This window comes from Crotalus tigris, unplaced genomic scaffold (genome assembly GCF_016545835.1).
Source record: "Crotalus tigris isolate CLP2741 ecotype Arizona unplaced genomic scaffold, ASM1654583v1 scf7180000017989.1554031673:749699, whole genome shotgun sequence".
NCBI lineage: Eukaryota > Metazoa > Chordata > Lepidosauria > Squamata > Viperidae > Crotalus > Crotalus tigris.
The window spans coordinates 163,933-175,971 of record NW_024096759.1 but is presented as its reverse complement, the minus strand read 5'-3'; the positions used below and the strand labels follow the sequence as shown (position 1 = coordinate 175,971).

The window sequence follows — 12,039 nt, the reverse complement described above, 5'->3', positions numbered from 1 at the left end:
GGGGTAGGCAACCTTGGCTCTGTTATGACTCGTGGACTTCAACTCCCAGAATTCCTGAGCCAGCCATGCTGAGGGGAAAGGAGAGGTTTCCAAGCTGAGCCATGCTGGCTCAGGAATTCTGGGAGTTGAAGTCCATGAGTCATAAAAGAGCCAAGGTTCCCCACTCCTGAATTAAGTGATTCATGTGGTCTTTAAGAGAATCTGACTTTTTCTATTGATTTGGCCTGTCAGAAGCCAGCTGGGAAGGTTGTAAATGGTTATCACATTACCTCAGGATGCTGCAACAGTTGTAAATACATGCCAGGTACCAAGCAACCAAATTTTGATCATGTGACCGTGGGGTTGCTTCGTCGGTTTTTAAGTGTGAGGAAATCTTATTTTTCAGTGCTGTTGCAACTTTGAATGGTCGCTAAATGAAAGGTTGTAAGTGGAGGACTACCTGTATTTATATCTCACCTTAATTACTATTACTTTTATAAATAACTCAAGGCAAAGACACCTAATACCCTTCCTCCTCCTCTTTCCCCCACAACAACCATCCTGTGAGATGAGTTGGGCTGAGAGAAGAGAGAGGGACTGGCCCAAAGTCACCCAGCCAGCTTTCATGGCTAAGGCAGAGCTAGAACTCCCAGTCTCCTGGTTTCTAGCTTGGTGTCTTAACTGCTAGAACAGTGGTTCTCAACCTGTGGGTCGGGACCCCATTTGGGGTCGAATGACCATTTCACGGGGGTCGCCAAACCACGCTGTCCGCCATTTTTTCTCTTTTCCCTAGCTGTCCTACTACCTCTTATTGGTGGCCACACCCACTTGGGGGTCACCACAACATGGGGAACTGTATTATGGGGTCACGGCATTAGAAAGGTTGAGAACCACTGTGCTAGAACAACCTGGCTCTCAATTGGGAATGGGGTATGTCCATTTTAATGAAGAGAAGGACGAGGGGGGACATGATAGCAGTGTTCCAAGATCTCAGGGGCTGCCCAAAGAAGAGGGAGTCAAGCTATTCTCCAAAGCACCTGAAGGCAGGAGAAGAAGCAACAGATGGAAACTAATCAAGGAGAGAAGCAACCTAGAACTAAGGAGAAACTTCCTGACAGTGAGAACAATTAATCAGTGGAACAACCTGCCTCCAGAAGTGGTGAATGCTCCAATACTGGAAGTTTTAAAGAAGACACTGTCTGAAATGGTATTTGTTATGTCTTGGGTCGGCAGGCACAGGCTGCAGCAATTGGCTTGGGCAGACCATGTGGATGCCCGGGACAAGAAAGGCTGCTCCCAGCCTTGTGTGCACACGCACGGCGGGAAAAGATCCTTTGCAATGATTGGCCAGCAAGGTATTGTGGAGGGGGGCTATAAAAGGGGGCCGCATCATCTTAAAATCTGTTCTGTTGGTGTTTGCAATAAAGGAGAACTGTTGGAACTCGTTGCTTCGTCTCAATCTCTTTTCCTGGAACAGAAAAGTATTGGGTTTCCTGCCTGAGCAGGGGGCTGGACTAGAAGACCTCCAAGGTCCCTTCCAACTCTGTTATTCTATTCTATTCTATTCTATTCTATTCTAGTCTAGTCTAGTCTAGTCTAGTCTAGTCTAGTCTAGTGTTCTCCTTCAACTTCAGATTAAAGGAATTTTCACAAAAAACAAAAGGAAGTTCAAGTAAAATTGAATTGGAAAGATTCAGGTTTGAAGTTTCTGTTACGTAGACAAGCATTATGTTTAAAACTGCAGGAAATTTAGTTTTTATTTTCAGGGTGGAATGCAATCATTTTAATTTTCTTTGCATCATTTTAAGCAGTCATTGCTAGAGACTAACTGGAGCAGCTGGTGGCCTAGAGGTGAAGATGCTCACCTCCCACTCAGAAGGTTGAGAGTTCAATCCTAGGCAGCAATAGATGTTTCTCTATCGGGGCAAAGAGAAAATACTTTTTGCGAAGTCTCTTTAGGAGTCAGGAAGAGCATCCAGCCAGTAAACACACAGCTCCATTCAGTTGCCCTGACCCCACCCCAAGCAAGGGAGTTTACAGGATCGTAGAAAGAAAAATGCTGGAGACTAACTGAGATTGTGGGAGTCTTACTTCTCCTAAACACCCCAATTAGCGAGAACAAAGCTAGATGAGGCTCCTTAGATCAGTGGTTCTCAACCTTTTAAATGCTGCGACCCCCAACCGGTTGTAAGTCGAGGACTACTCAGCAGGTCGTAAGTCAAGGACTACTCAACTGGTGCAGCACCGTTTGCAGAATGGGACTTTTGGCGGGCTCAGCAGGGCAGAGACAACCTGGACAATTCCTATTGGCCTTTGAAAGCCAATAGAATTAGACTCTATTCAAGAGAGTCTATTCTATTGGCTTTCAAAAGCCAATAGAATAAAAGGGAGTAGCACAGCTAAGGAAAAGGGAAAACAAAATGGCGGACTGCGTTGTTTGGCGACCCCCGTGAAATGGTCGTCCCGACCCACAGGTTGAGAACCGCTGCCTTAGATGAAAGACAGTGGCTGTAGGAGCTGCCAAATTTTTGAACTGAGGAAAATGGGTTTAATGTTCATTTCAAACTCCACACCTTCTCAAGTTTGCTGGGCAGTCTTGCGAAAGTGTAGAGGTTTGAAACAGAGTTAATCACACACTTTCCAGAGAATATAATGAAGCCAGAGAAAAGTGATCTTTCAGAAGCTGGCACCCTCTCAAGCCTGCTGAAATAACTGTGGCCCCCCATAGCTCTTCTCCTCATTTTGGGCCAGTGAAGGGGGGGGGAGGGAGAATGAACAGTACAAAAAGTGTACTTGAGGACCAGAAAGGAGGACTGAACTTCAGTGGTGCAGTGGTTAGAATGTAGTATTGCAGGCTGACTCTGCTCACTGCCAGGAGTTCGATCCTGACCAGCTCAAGGTTGACTCAGCCTTCCATTCTTCGGAGATTGGTAAAATGGGGGGGGGGGAGGGATATGCTGACTCTGTAAATCGCTTAGAGAGGGCTGTAAAGCACTGTGAAGCAGTATATAAGTCTAAGTCAGTGGTTCTCAACCTGTGGGTCGGGACCCCATTTGGGGTCGAACGACCATTTCACGGGGGTCGCCAAACAAGGCTGTCCGCCATTTTTTTCCCCCTTTTCTTTGGCCACGCCCCTGGCACCTGGTGATGTATAAGTGGTTGGGGGTCACCACAACATGGGGAACTGTATTATGGGGTCGCGGCATTAGAAAGGTTGAGAACCACTGGTCTAAGTGCTATTGCTGTTATTAAAGTGGCCACAACATAATAGTTGACAAAGCATCTTAGACTTTATACCTCTGGAGGTGCAGCAATTTGCCCTGGCATAACTCAGGACTGTTTGAGGCTCTGGCATGCAGATGTTAGACGAGACTGAGTGATTGTTGGTGCAGATGGGAAAAAGATTTTATGACTGATTTCCCCCCCCCTCCAGAACAATGGATGCATACGCACCTATATTCACAAACCATATGCTTCATATCACCTTCTTTTGGGGTGCAAGTGAGGCCAGAAGGATTTGCATTGATTGTGACGGTGACGGCACTTTGGGCATCTACTGCAGTGAATGACATTAGCCAAATATGAAGACGGCATTCTGGTACATTTTGGAAGTTGCCCCTACATTGCATGAAAAATTCTTTGAGATGGTACACAGGTGGGATCTCATCAGTCTCCTGTTGAATGGCAAATGTGTCGGTTAGTAATAAAACTAATTAGCCACAGTACATGAGTACATTAATTTAAAATTCAACTGCAAGGACATCTAGATATCCTTTTCACAATATGGCAGACCCTGGATCTCATAGGTACAAGGCACAGAAGACCAGGTCCACACACAAGGGTCTAAGTCAGGGGTCTTCAAACTTGGCCCTTTTATGACTTGTGGACTCCCAGAATTCCTCAGCCAGCCGCTGGCTGAGGAATTCTGGGAGTTGAAGTCCACAAGTCATAAAAGGGCCAAGTTTGAAGACCCCTGGTCTAAGTAAACTGATTTATTGCTAAAATGCCCAAATGCACAGGAATCTTGTCAACTAACACTTCACACCTGCTTGGAGGTCAACAGATTCTAAGAGGGGGAGGGGTCAACAGATTCTAAGAGGGGGAGGGGCTTGGACTTAGTCTGCTTGTGGCCACGTAGAGATTCAAGGCTGATCCTTCCTTTAACTCTGCCCTCAGATTCTATCATTCCTTCTCTACAATAGGACTAAAATTCTCAGAATTCTCAGCCAACTTCCTGAGAACCCTAGAACCTGCATTAGTTGGAACGGCACTGACTCTTTAGCTGACTCTTTCTTGAGAGGCTGCCACGAAGAGGAGGAGGGGGGGTCAATTTATTTTCCAAAGCAACAGAAGGCAAGACAAGAAACAACGGATGGAAACTAATCAAGGAGAGAAGCAACCTGGAATTATGGAGAAGCTTCCTAACAGTCAGGACAATTAGTGGAACAGCTTGCCTTCAGAGGTTGTGGGTGCTTCGTCACTGGAGATTTTTAAGAGACCACACAGCCACTTGTCTTAAGTGATATAGGGCAGTGGTGGCAAACCTATGGCACGGGTGCCAGAGGCGGCACTCGGAGCCCTCTCTGTGGGCACACGTGCCGTTCCCTAGTCTTGCCCCCCCTGTGACCCCCTCCTCTCCAGCATCTCCCCTGAAGGAGACTCGCCCTCGAGCGTGGCCCACACGGAGCAGCGTAGCCAAGGACATGGCAGCCAGGCAGCATAGACACCCCATCATGCAGTTGATGTTGCAGGGCACAGGCAGAGGGTGTGGCCACCATAGTGCTGTCTGGGCGATCTGTGGCGGGCCCTGGAGGCGGTGAGTGGTCCTGTGGGCAGACGGGGTGGCGGATTGGGGAGCAGAGCGGGGGCGGGGCCAGTTTTTGGGCACTCGGTCTCTAAAAGGTTCGCCATCACTGATATAGGGTCTCCTGTTCGAGCAGGGGGCTGGACTGGAAGACCTCCAAGGTCCCTTCCAGCTCTATTCTGATTCTGCCTACATTACGCTATCACTCTGCCTACATTACGCTCATTTCACCATAACAATTTGTTTTTTAGACTCATCTAACCACCATACCAAAGGAACAGCCCTTCTTTGAGGTAGATGGGTGGTTTAGAAATGTGAAGTATAAATAAAAAAAAACCCAGTAATAACAGAGGGCTGGGTGATGCTCTGATGCAGTGTTTCTCAACCGTGGCAACTTGAAGATGTATGGACTTCAATTCCCAGAATTCCCCAACTAGCATGGCTGGTTGGAGAATTCTGGGACTTGAAGTCCACAAGTCTTCAAAGTGCCATGGTTGAGAAACCCTGAAGATGTTTAACCAGCATGTGGTTAACCAGCAATGGAGAAATGACTAACATTAGGATACTTCCTTCTACATTTGTACCCTGATGTGTATGTGTGGATGGAAACATGCTTTTCAACTCTCCCCTTGGAAGGGTATACATACAGGTAGTCCTTGACTTACAACCATTCATTTAGTGACAGTTCAAAGTTACAACGGCGCTGAAAAAAGTGACCTACAACAGTTTTTCATACTTATGACCATGGCAGCATCCCCTTGGTCATGTGATCAAAATTTGGATGTTTGGCAACTGGCATGTATTTATGACGGTTGCACTGTCTTGGGGTCATGTGATCACCTTTTCTGATCTTCTGACAAACAAAATCAACGGGGAAGCCCGATTCCCTTAACAACTGTGTTACTAACTTAACAAACTGCAGTGATTCACTTGACAATTGTGACAAGGAAGGTCGTAAAATGGGGCTAAACTCACTTAATCACTGTCTCGCTTAGCAACAGAAATTTTGAGCTGAATTGTGGTCATAAGTCAAGGACTTCCTATATAAAAGAGATGGCTTTTTGGATCGGTCTCCATGTTGGGCCAGTTTCTGCTACCATACACTGTTGCTACGGTAAATGCAAGCATTAAACCTAGTAGAAGAAATTCTCTCAGTTTATAAGATGCTGCAGAAATCAGATTATGAGTCCTTGGCAATAGGGGGTCTTAAGCAGGAGAAGAACAGAATTCTTCCTGGAAGATTAAGTAAGGACTAAATCGCTGTGAATAAAATTTCAGGCTTACCAATGCTATTTCAGGAATAACGCTGATGGGAATTTTCAGGTAGTTCTGAGCAGAACCGCTGTTAGCAGTGAATGTCACAACGCTGAAAAAAACATTGGTGGATTCATTAACAACACACCATGGTCTCCCCGCTTCTGCAACCCTGCTCCATTCTGCTGCATTACCATGTTTCAAAAAACTTTTCAAAAGTATTGCTTGCTCGCTCTCATGTTGGAAGTACCGAAATGCTTCTGAGTTGAAAGGATTAGCCTGTGACATTATCATTGCTTGGGAGTTGGGGGCTCCATTATGTCCCTGTTAACTTGCCCACTGAAGTGGCACCCATATATCTACCCGCTTTCAAACTGCTGGGTCAGCAGGAGCTGGAGTGAGTGACAGGAACTCAACCTGCCATGTGGCAGCAACCAGGTCAAGAAGCAACAGATGGAAACTGATCAAGGACAGAAGCAACCTAGAACTAAGGAGAAACTTCCTGACAGTTAGGACAATTAACCAGTGGAACAACCTGCCTCCAGAAGCAGTGAATGCTCCAACACTGGAAGTTTTTAAGAAGAGATTGGACAGCCATTTGTCTGAAAAGGTATAGGGTTTCCTGCCTGAGCAGGGGGTTGGACTGGATGACCTCCAAGGTCCCTTCCAGCTGCTTCTTCTTCTTCTTCTTCTTCTTCTTCTTCTTCTTCTTCTTCTTCTTCTTCTTCTTCTTCTTCTTCTTCTTCTTCTTCTTCTTCTTCTTTTCTTCTTCTTCTTCTTCTTCTTCTTCTTCTTCTTCTTCTTCTTCTTCTTCTTCTTCTTCTTCTTCTTCTTCTTCTTCTTCTTCTTCTTCTTCTTCTTCTTCTTCTTCTTAGCCTACCGATTATCAGCCTTGTGTTCTAACCGCATGAGCCACTGCACTCCATTTCAAACGTATTATATGGGTCGTTATATTAAAGTTTGGGTTTTGTGACTTGTTGCATTAATTAATGAGTTTAATTAATCAGTGGAAGGGCTTATCTCTAGAAGTTCTGGGCGCTCCATCACTGGAAATGTTTAAGAAGAGACTGGGAGCCATTTGTCTGGAATGGTATAGGACAGTGATGGCAAACCTTTTAGAGACCGAGTGCCCAAATTGCAAACCAAAACCCACATATATCGTTGGGTGCCGGGTGGGCATGTCCCAGTGGGTGGGCGTGGCTTCGGTGATAACGGCAGACTGGGTGGGACTAAAAAGTTCAATCAATCAATTCCAACTCTGCAAGATCTTTTTTTTCCCCGTGAGAAGTTGAAATTGACTGATTGATTGAACCTTTTTTTTTTTGCACATGGTGACAGAGGCCTAAAACGAAAAGGTTTTATAAAACACAGCTGAAGGCTTAGGACTGGGGCGACGGTGCATGTGCCCACAGAAAGAGCTCTGCGTGTAACCTGTGGCACACATGCCATAGGTTCGCCATCATGGGTATAGGATCTTCTACTTGAGCAGGAGGATGTAGTAGAAGACCTCCAAGGTTCCTTCCAACCATGTTATTCTATTATTCCTGGTGGCTGTCTGAACAAGTTCTTGGAGTTTTCTTGGCAACCATTTTCAGAAGTGGTTTATCGTCTTCCTGGGCCTGAAAAGAGGGCTGGGCTCAAAGTCCCCAGCTACTTTTGTGCCTAAGGCAAAACTAGAACTCAGGTTTCCCCTAGTCCAGGGGTAGGCAACCTTGGCTCTTTTATGACTCGTGGACTTCAACTCCCAGAATTCCTGAGCCAGCCAAGCTGGCTCAGAACTTCTGGGACTTGAAGTCCACGAGTGATAAAAGAGCCAAGGTTGCCTGCCCCTGCCCTAGTCCAATGCCTTAAAGCATGACACCAAATTGGCGCTCATTCAATTAACAATATTCCTTATCTAGCTAACCAATACATTCCCCTCTTTATCCAGAAAGCATTTTTCCTTCTCCAGGTAACACATAGATTCTCTCGCCGCTTTTCTCTCTTATTTATTTATTTATTTATTTATTTATTTATTTATTTATTTATTTATTTATGAGACTTATATATTGCTTTAAGTGCAAGCACTCTCTAAGCGGTGTACACCAGTAAGCAATGTATATATATATTTACATTGCCCCCAACAATCTGGGTCCTCATTTTACCTACCCCGGAAGGATGGAAGGCTGAGTCAACCTTGAGCCGGTGAGATTTGAACCGCTGATCTGCTGAACACAGTCAGCTAAAGTGGCCTGCAGTACTGCACTTTAACTGCTGCACCACCTCAGCTCTTTTAACAAACTTGACAAACTCCCATCTTTACAAGTTCTTGATAGCCACCACGGCAGTGTTAACCTACCTGGAAGCATAGCTGTTATTTGTATTGGGGGCATTAAAAGTTGCCGTCAGGGTGATATTTTCTCCTGTGTTCAGGAAACGTTGTTTTGGCTCATAGCTGATAAGGAAACCTCGATCATCCCAAACTTTAAAAGCATATGTTCTAGCTGCTCCATAGTTGACCACCCAGACAGAAAGTTCCAAGGTACCACCAGGTGCCATTGTGCCTGGGGAAAAAATAGCAATGTGCTCACAATAGAGGTGAAATATTATCACAGTACAGACCATCCTCGACTTACGACTACCATTGACCCCAAAATTTCTGTTGCTAAGCAAGATAGTTGTTAAGTGAGTTTTGCCCTAATTTACACAACCTTTCTTGCCATAGTTGTTAAGTGCCGTTGTTAAATTAGTGATATGGGTTGTTAAATGACTCTGGCTTCCCCATTGTCAGAAGGTCACAAAAGGGGGAATCACATGACCTCCAGGACACTGCAACAACCGTCGTAAATATGAACCCGTTGCCAAGCATCCCAATTTTGATCACATGACCATGGGGATGCTGCAATGTTTATAAGTGTGAAAAACGGTCCTAAGTCACCTTTTTCAGTGCTGTTGTAACTTTGAACAGTCACTAAATAAACTGTTGTAAGTAGAGGACCACTGTGTCCTGAAATATCAATTTTCTATGAACTCTCCCACATCAATCTTGCTTCAATTTCACTTATTTCAAGATGATGGTTCCCCAACTGATTTGAACACAAAATATTACTGATGAAAAGTGGTTCATCTGGTAAAACACCGTCCTGTCAAAAGTCATAGCTGGTGACAAAGGAGAATTACTCCATATATGTGTGGAGAATCCTGAGTCACCTAGTCCAGTGGTTCTTAACCTTTTTGAACGAATCGCCCCCTTGAGCCAAATGAGGAAGTTGTCATCGCCCCCCTCCCCCAACATAACCTCTCAATCACAACATAGGAAATAATACTTCAATTTATGCAAACACTTTTTTGTTTTCTTTAAAATTATCATCAGGACATATCGATGCAAATAATTTATTTCTGATCTTTTCCCCATATCTCCCATATTCTGGCCAATGGCGTGGCACCGTACGGGTAGAGGCTGCTGCACAACGTGCATGAAGATAAGCGATGCGTATTCACATATGTACGGCGTTCTGTACTGAAGCTAGCTGGAGGAACATTTGGAAACACAATTCAATCCACCAATAACGAGAAATCTGATGTTTTTGTACGACAGATATACAGCCATTCACTGTACGAAAAAGTCTCAAAAGTGTCCCCCAAACGTCTCGCTCCATTGCCCCCATATCGCCCCCTTTTCGTTCCTTCGCCCCCGTGTCGCCCCTTTTCATTCCATCGCCCCTCTGAAAAATGAAATCGCCCCCCGGGGTGCAATATCGCCCAGGTTAAGAACCACTGACCTAGGCGAAACCCACCTGCTAGGGTCAGTATATCCGATGATCACATCCTCCTCATCAAGCTTCAGAAGGGTTCCTAGCCAAGTACCAATGCATGCACATGCAAGTGAAGCATGCAAAGGATTCCTTCTCTAACATTTCTCTTGGAAATGTGCCAAATGCCAGCTGTCATGCTTGCTTATGCTTCGCTACCATGTGGTGACAGTCTGCCTAGAATTCTGGGGAGGGTGGATGGGAGGTGGAGTGCTTGGGGGAAAATGAAAGTGCCTACTGCAGTGGTTCTCAACCTTTTTAATGCTGCGACCCCCCAACCGATCGTAAGTTGAGGACTACTTAACCGGTCGTAAGTCGAGGACTAATCAACTGGTGCAGCACCGTTTGCAGAATGGGATTTTTGGTGGGCTCAGCAGGGCAGAGAGCCTGGACAATTCCTATTGGATTTTGAAAGCCAATAGAATTAGACTCTATTCAAGAGAGTCTATTCTATTGGCTTTCAAAAGCCAATAGAATAAAAGGGAGTAGCACAGCTAAGGAAAAGGGGGAAAAAATGGCAGACTGTGTTGTTTGGCAACCCACGTGAAATGGTCGTTCAACCCCAAATGGGGTCCCGACCCACAGGTTGAGAACCACTGGCCTACTGTATCTCCTCAAGAGGCTGCTTCAAGGTCACCCAGCTGGGAGAAGAAGACAGCTGCATAACAATCTACACTTAAAACATGTTGCTTGAGCGTGATTGGTGGTGGGTGGGGGGAGTGAGCGATGGGAGGCAGTTAAGGGAGGGACAAGTTGAACGTATGGATTTTGGCGTGCAATTCTCTGTTCTGGATATGCATTGCTGCAATATACTTGGCTTCTAATAAAACTATACCTTTCTCAACAAATGGAGCCAAGGATCATTTCTGTTTAGAGCAGTGGTTCTCAACCTGTGGGTCGGGACCCCATTTGGGGTCGAACGACCATTTCACGGGGGTCGCCAAACAAGGCTGTCCGCCATTTTTTCCCCCTTTTCTTTGGCCACGCCCCTGGCACCTGGTGATGTATAAGTGGTTGGGGGTCACCACAACATGGGGAACTATATTATGGGGTCACGGCATTAGAAAGGTTGAGAACCACTGGTTTAGAGGCTTAAGTGGTGGCAGGACTGACACTAAATTTGGCAGGTAGAACATAGTGGCAGTAGGCAGTGGATGCTACCTTGGATGTTCTTCCCACATCACTCAAGGGTGTGGAGAAGGACTGTCTGTTTCCCCTTTCTATTGTTAGAGGAAATCTTGGACCAAGATATAACGGGGCATTAAAATATTTGGTAGTCCAACCAAAAACCAGCCAGATACAGTGAGCAGGAAATCCTGGATGAGGGATGTTTGAGATACAGATATATTGTAATAACAGATAACCTACATGCTGCCAAACAGCCATCCAGCCAGCAAGTTTTCCTGGAATTCTTGATTTAAATCTAGAAAGCAGAAGCTGTTCTAATGAGTACAGCTATTGTAGAAGGAGGTAGGAACAGTAAAAAGTGTGTTAGCCGTGTGTTAATTAGCCCTCCATCCATTTGGGAAAGGGTGCTGCGCAACAAGCATGCCAAAAAAAAGAAAAGAAAAAAAGAGAAATGCTTGGAAAATCACACTGCCAAAAGCATTAAAAATGCAAGCTTTGAGAGGAAACACACATGAAAATTCATAAGTGACCCCCCCTTTTTTTTGACATAGAAAGACCCGGACTAAATAATGAAAACATGCTAGAAAATGAACCAAAAACAAAACCGCTAATTCTGTGTTATTGCTTATATATTCCATTCTGCTAGGGACTTACTATTTTGGTCTTCCAGAGGCAGAATCTGCACAAATTCAGTTGTAACGGAATCACCGCTGATTCGTACGAAGGGGAAGTTGCCGGGAGAAATACCCTCCACTTTCAGCAAGGTTCTCTGGAAGGAAAAGATGGAGAAATATCTATTGAAAATCTTCCACATTCCTCCTGTGCATATTTATGAATTAAATGAGAGGCATATTACCGGTAGTGCTCGACTTACAACAGTTCATTTAGTGACTGTTCAAAGTTACCACGGCACTGAAAAAAAGTGATTTATGACCGTTTTCCACAGTTACGACCTTTCCAGGATCCCCATGATCGGGTGATCAAAATTCAGATGCTTGGCAACTGATTCACACTTATGACCATTGCCGTGTCTCAAGGTCATGAGATTCCCTTTTGCGACCTTTCGACAAGCAAAGCCAACGG

At 45.2% G+C, this 12,039-nt stretch overlaps 1 protein-coding gene across 1 annotated transcript in view; it reads right to left on the bottom strand.

Moving 5' to 3' along the window:
• The window catches only part of LOC120309274 (von Willebrand factor A domain-containing protein 7-like), a 46,734-nt gene that overhangs the window by 2,874 nt on the left and 31,821 nt on the right, over positions 1 to 12,039 (bottom strand). Inside the window, exons 13-16 of the mRNA XM_039346337.1 lie at positions 11,611 to 11,725; positions 8,376 to 8,580; positions 6,068 to 6,149; positions 3,433 to 3,653 (exon numbers count right to left, since the gene is read on the bottom strand). Coding sequence (XP_039202271.1) covers positions 3,433 to 3,653; positions 6,068 to 6,149; positions 8,376 to 8,580; positions 11,611 to 11,725 — 623 coding nt within the window. The remainder of the gene's footprint in view (positions 1 to 3,432; positions 3,654 to 6,067; positions 6,150 to 8,375; positions 8,581 to 11,610; positions 11,726 to 12,039) is intronic.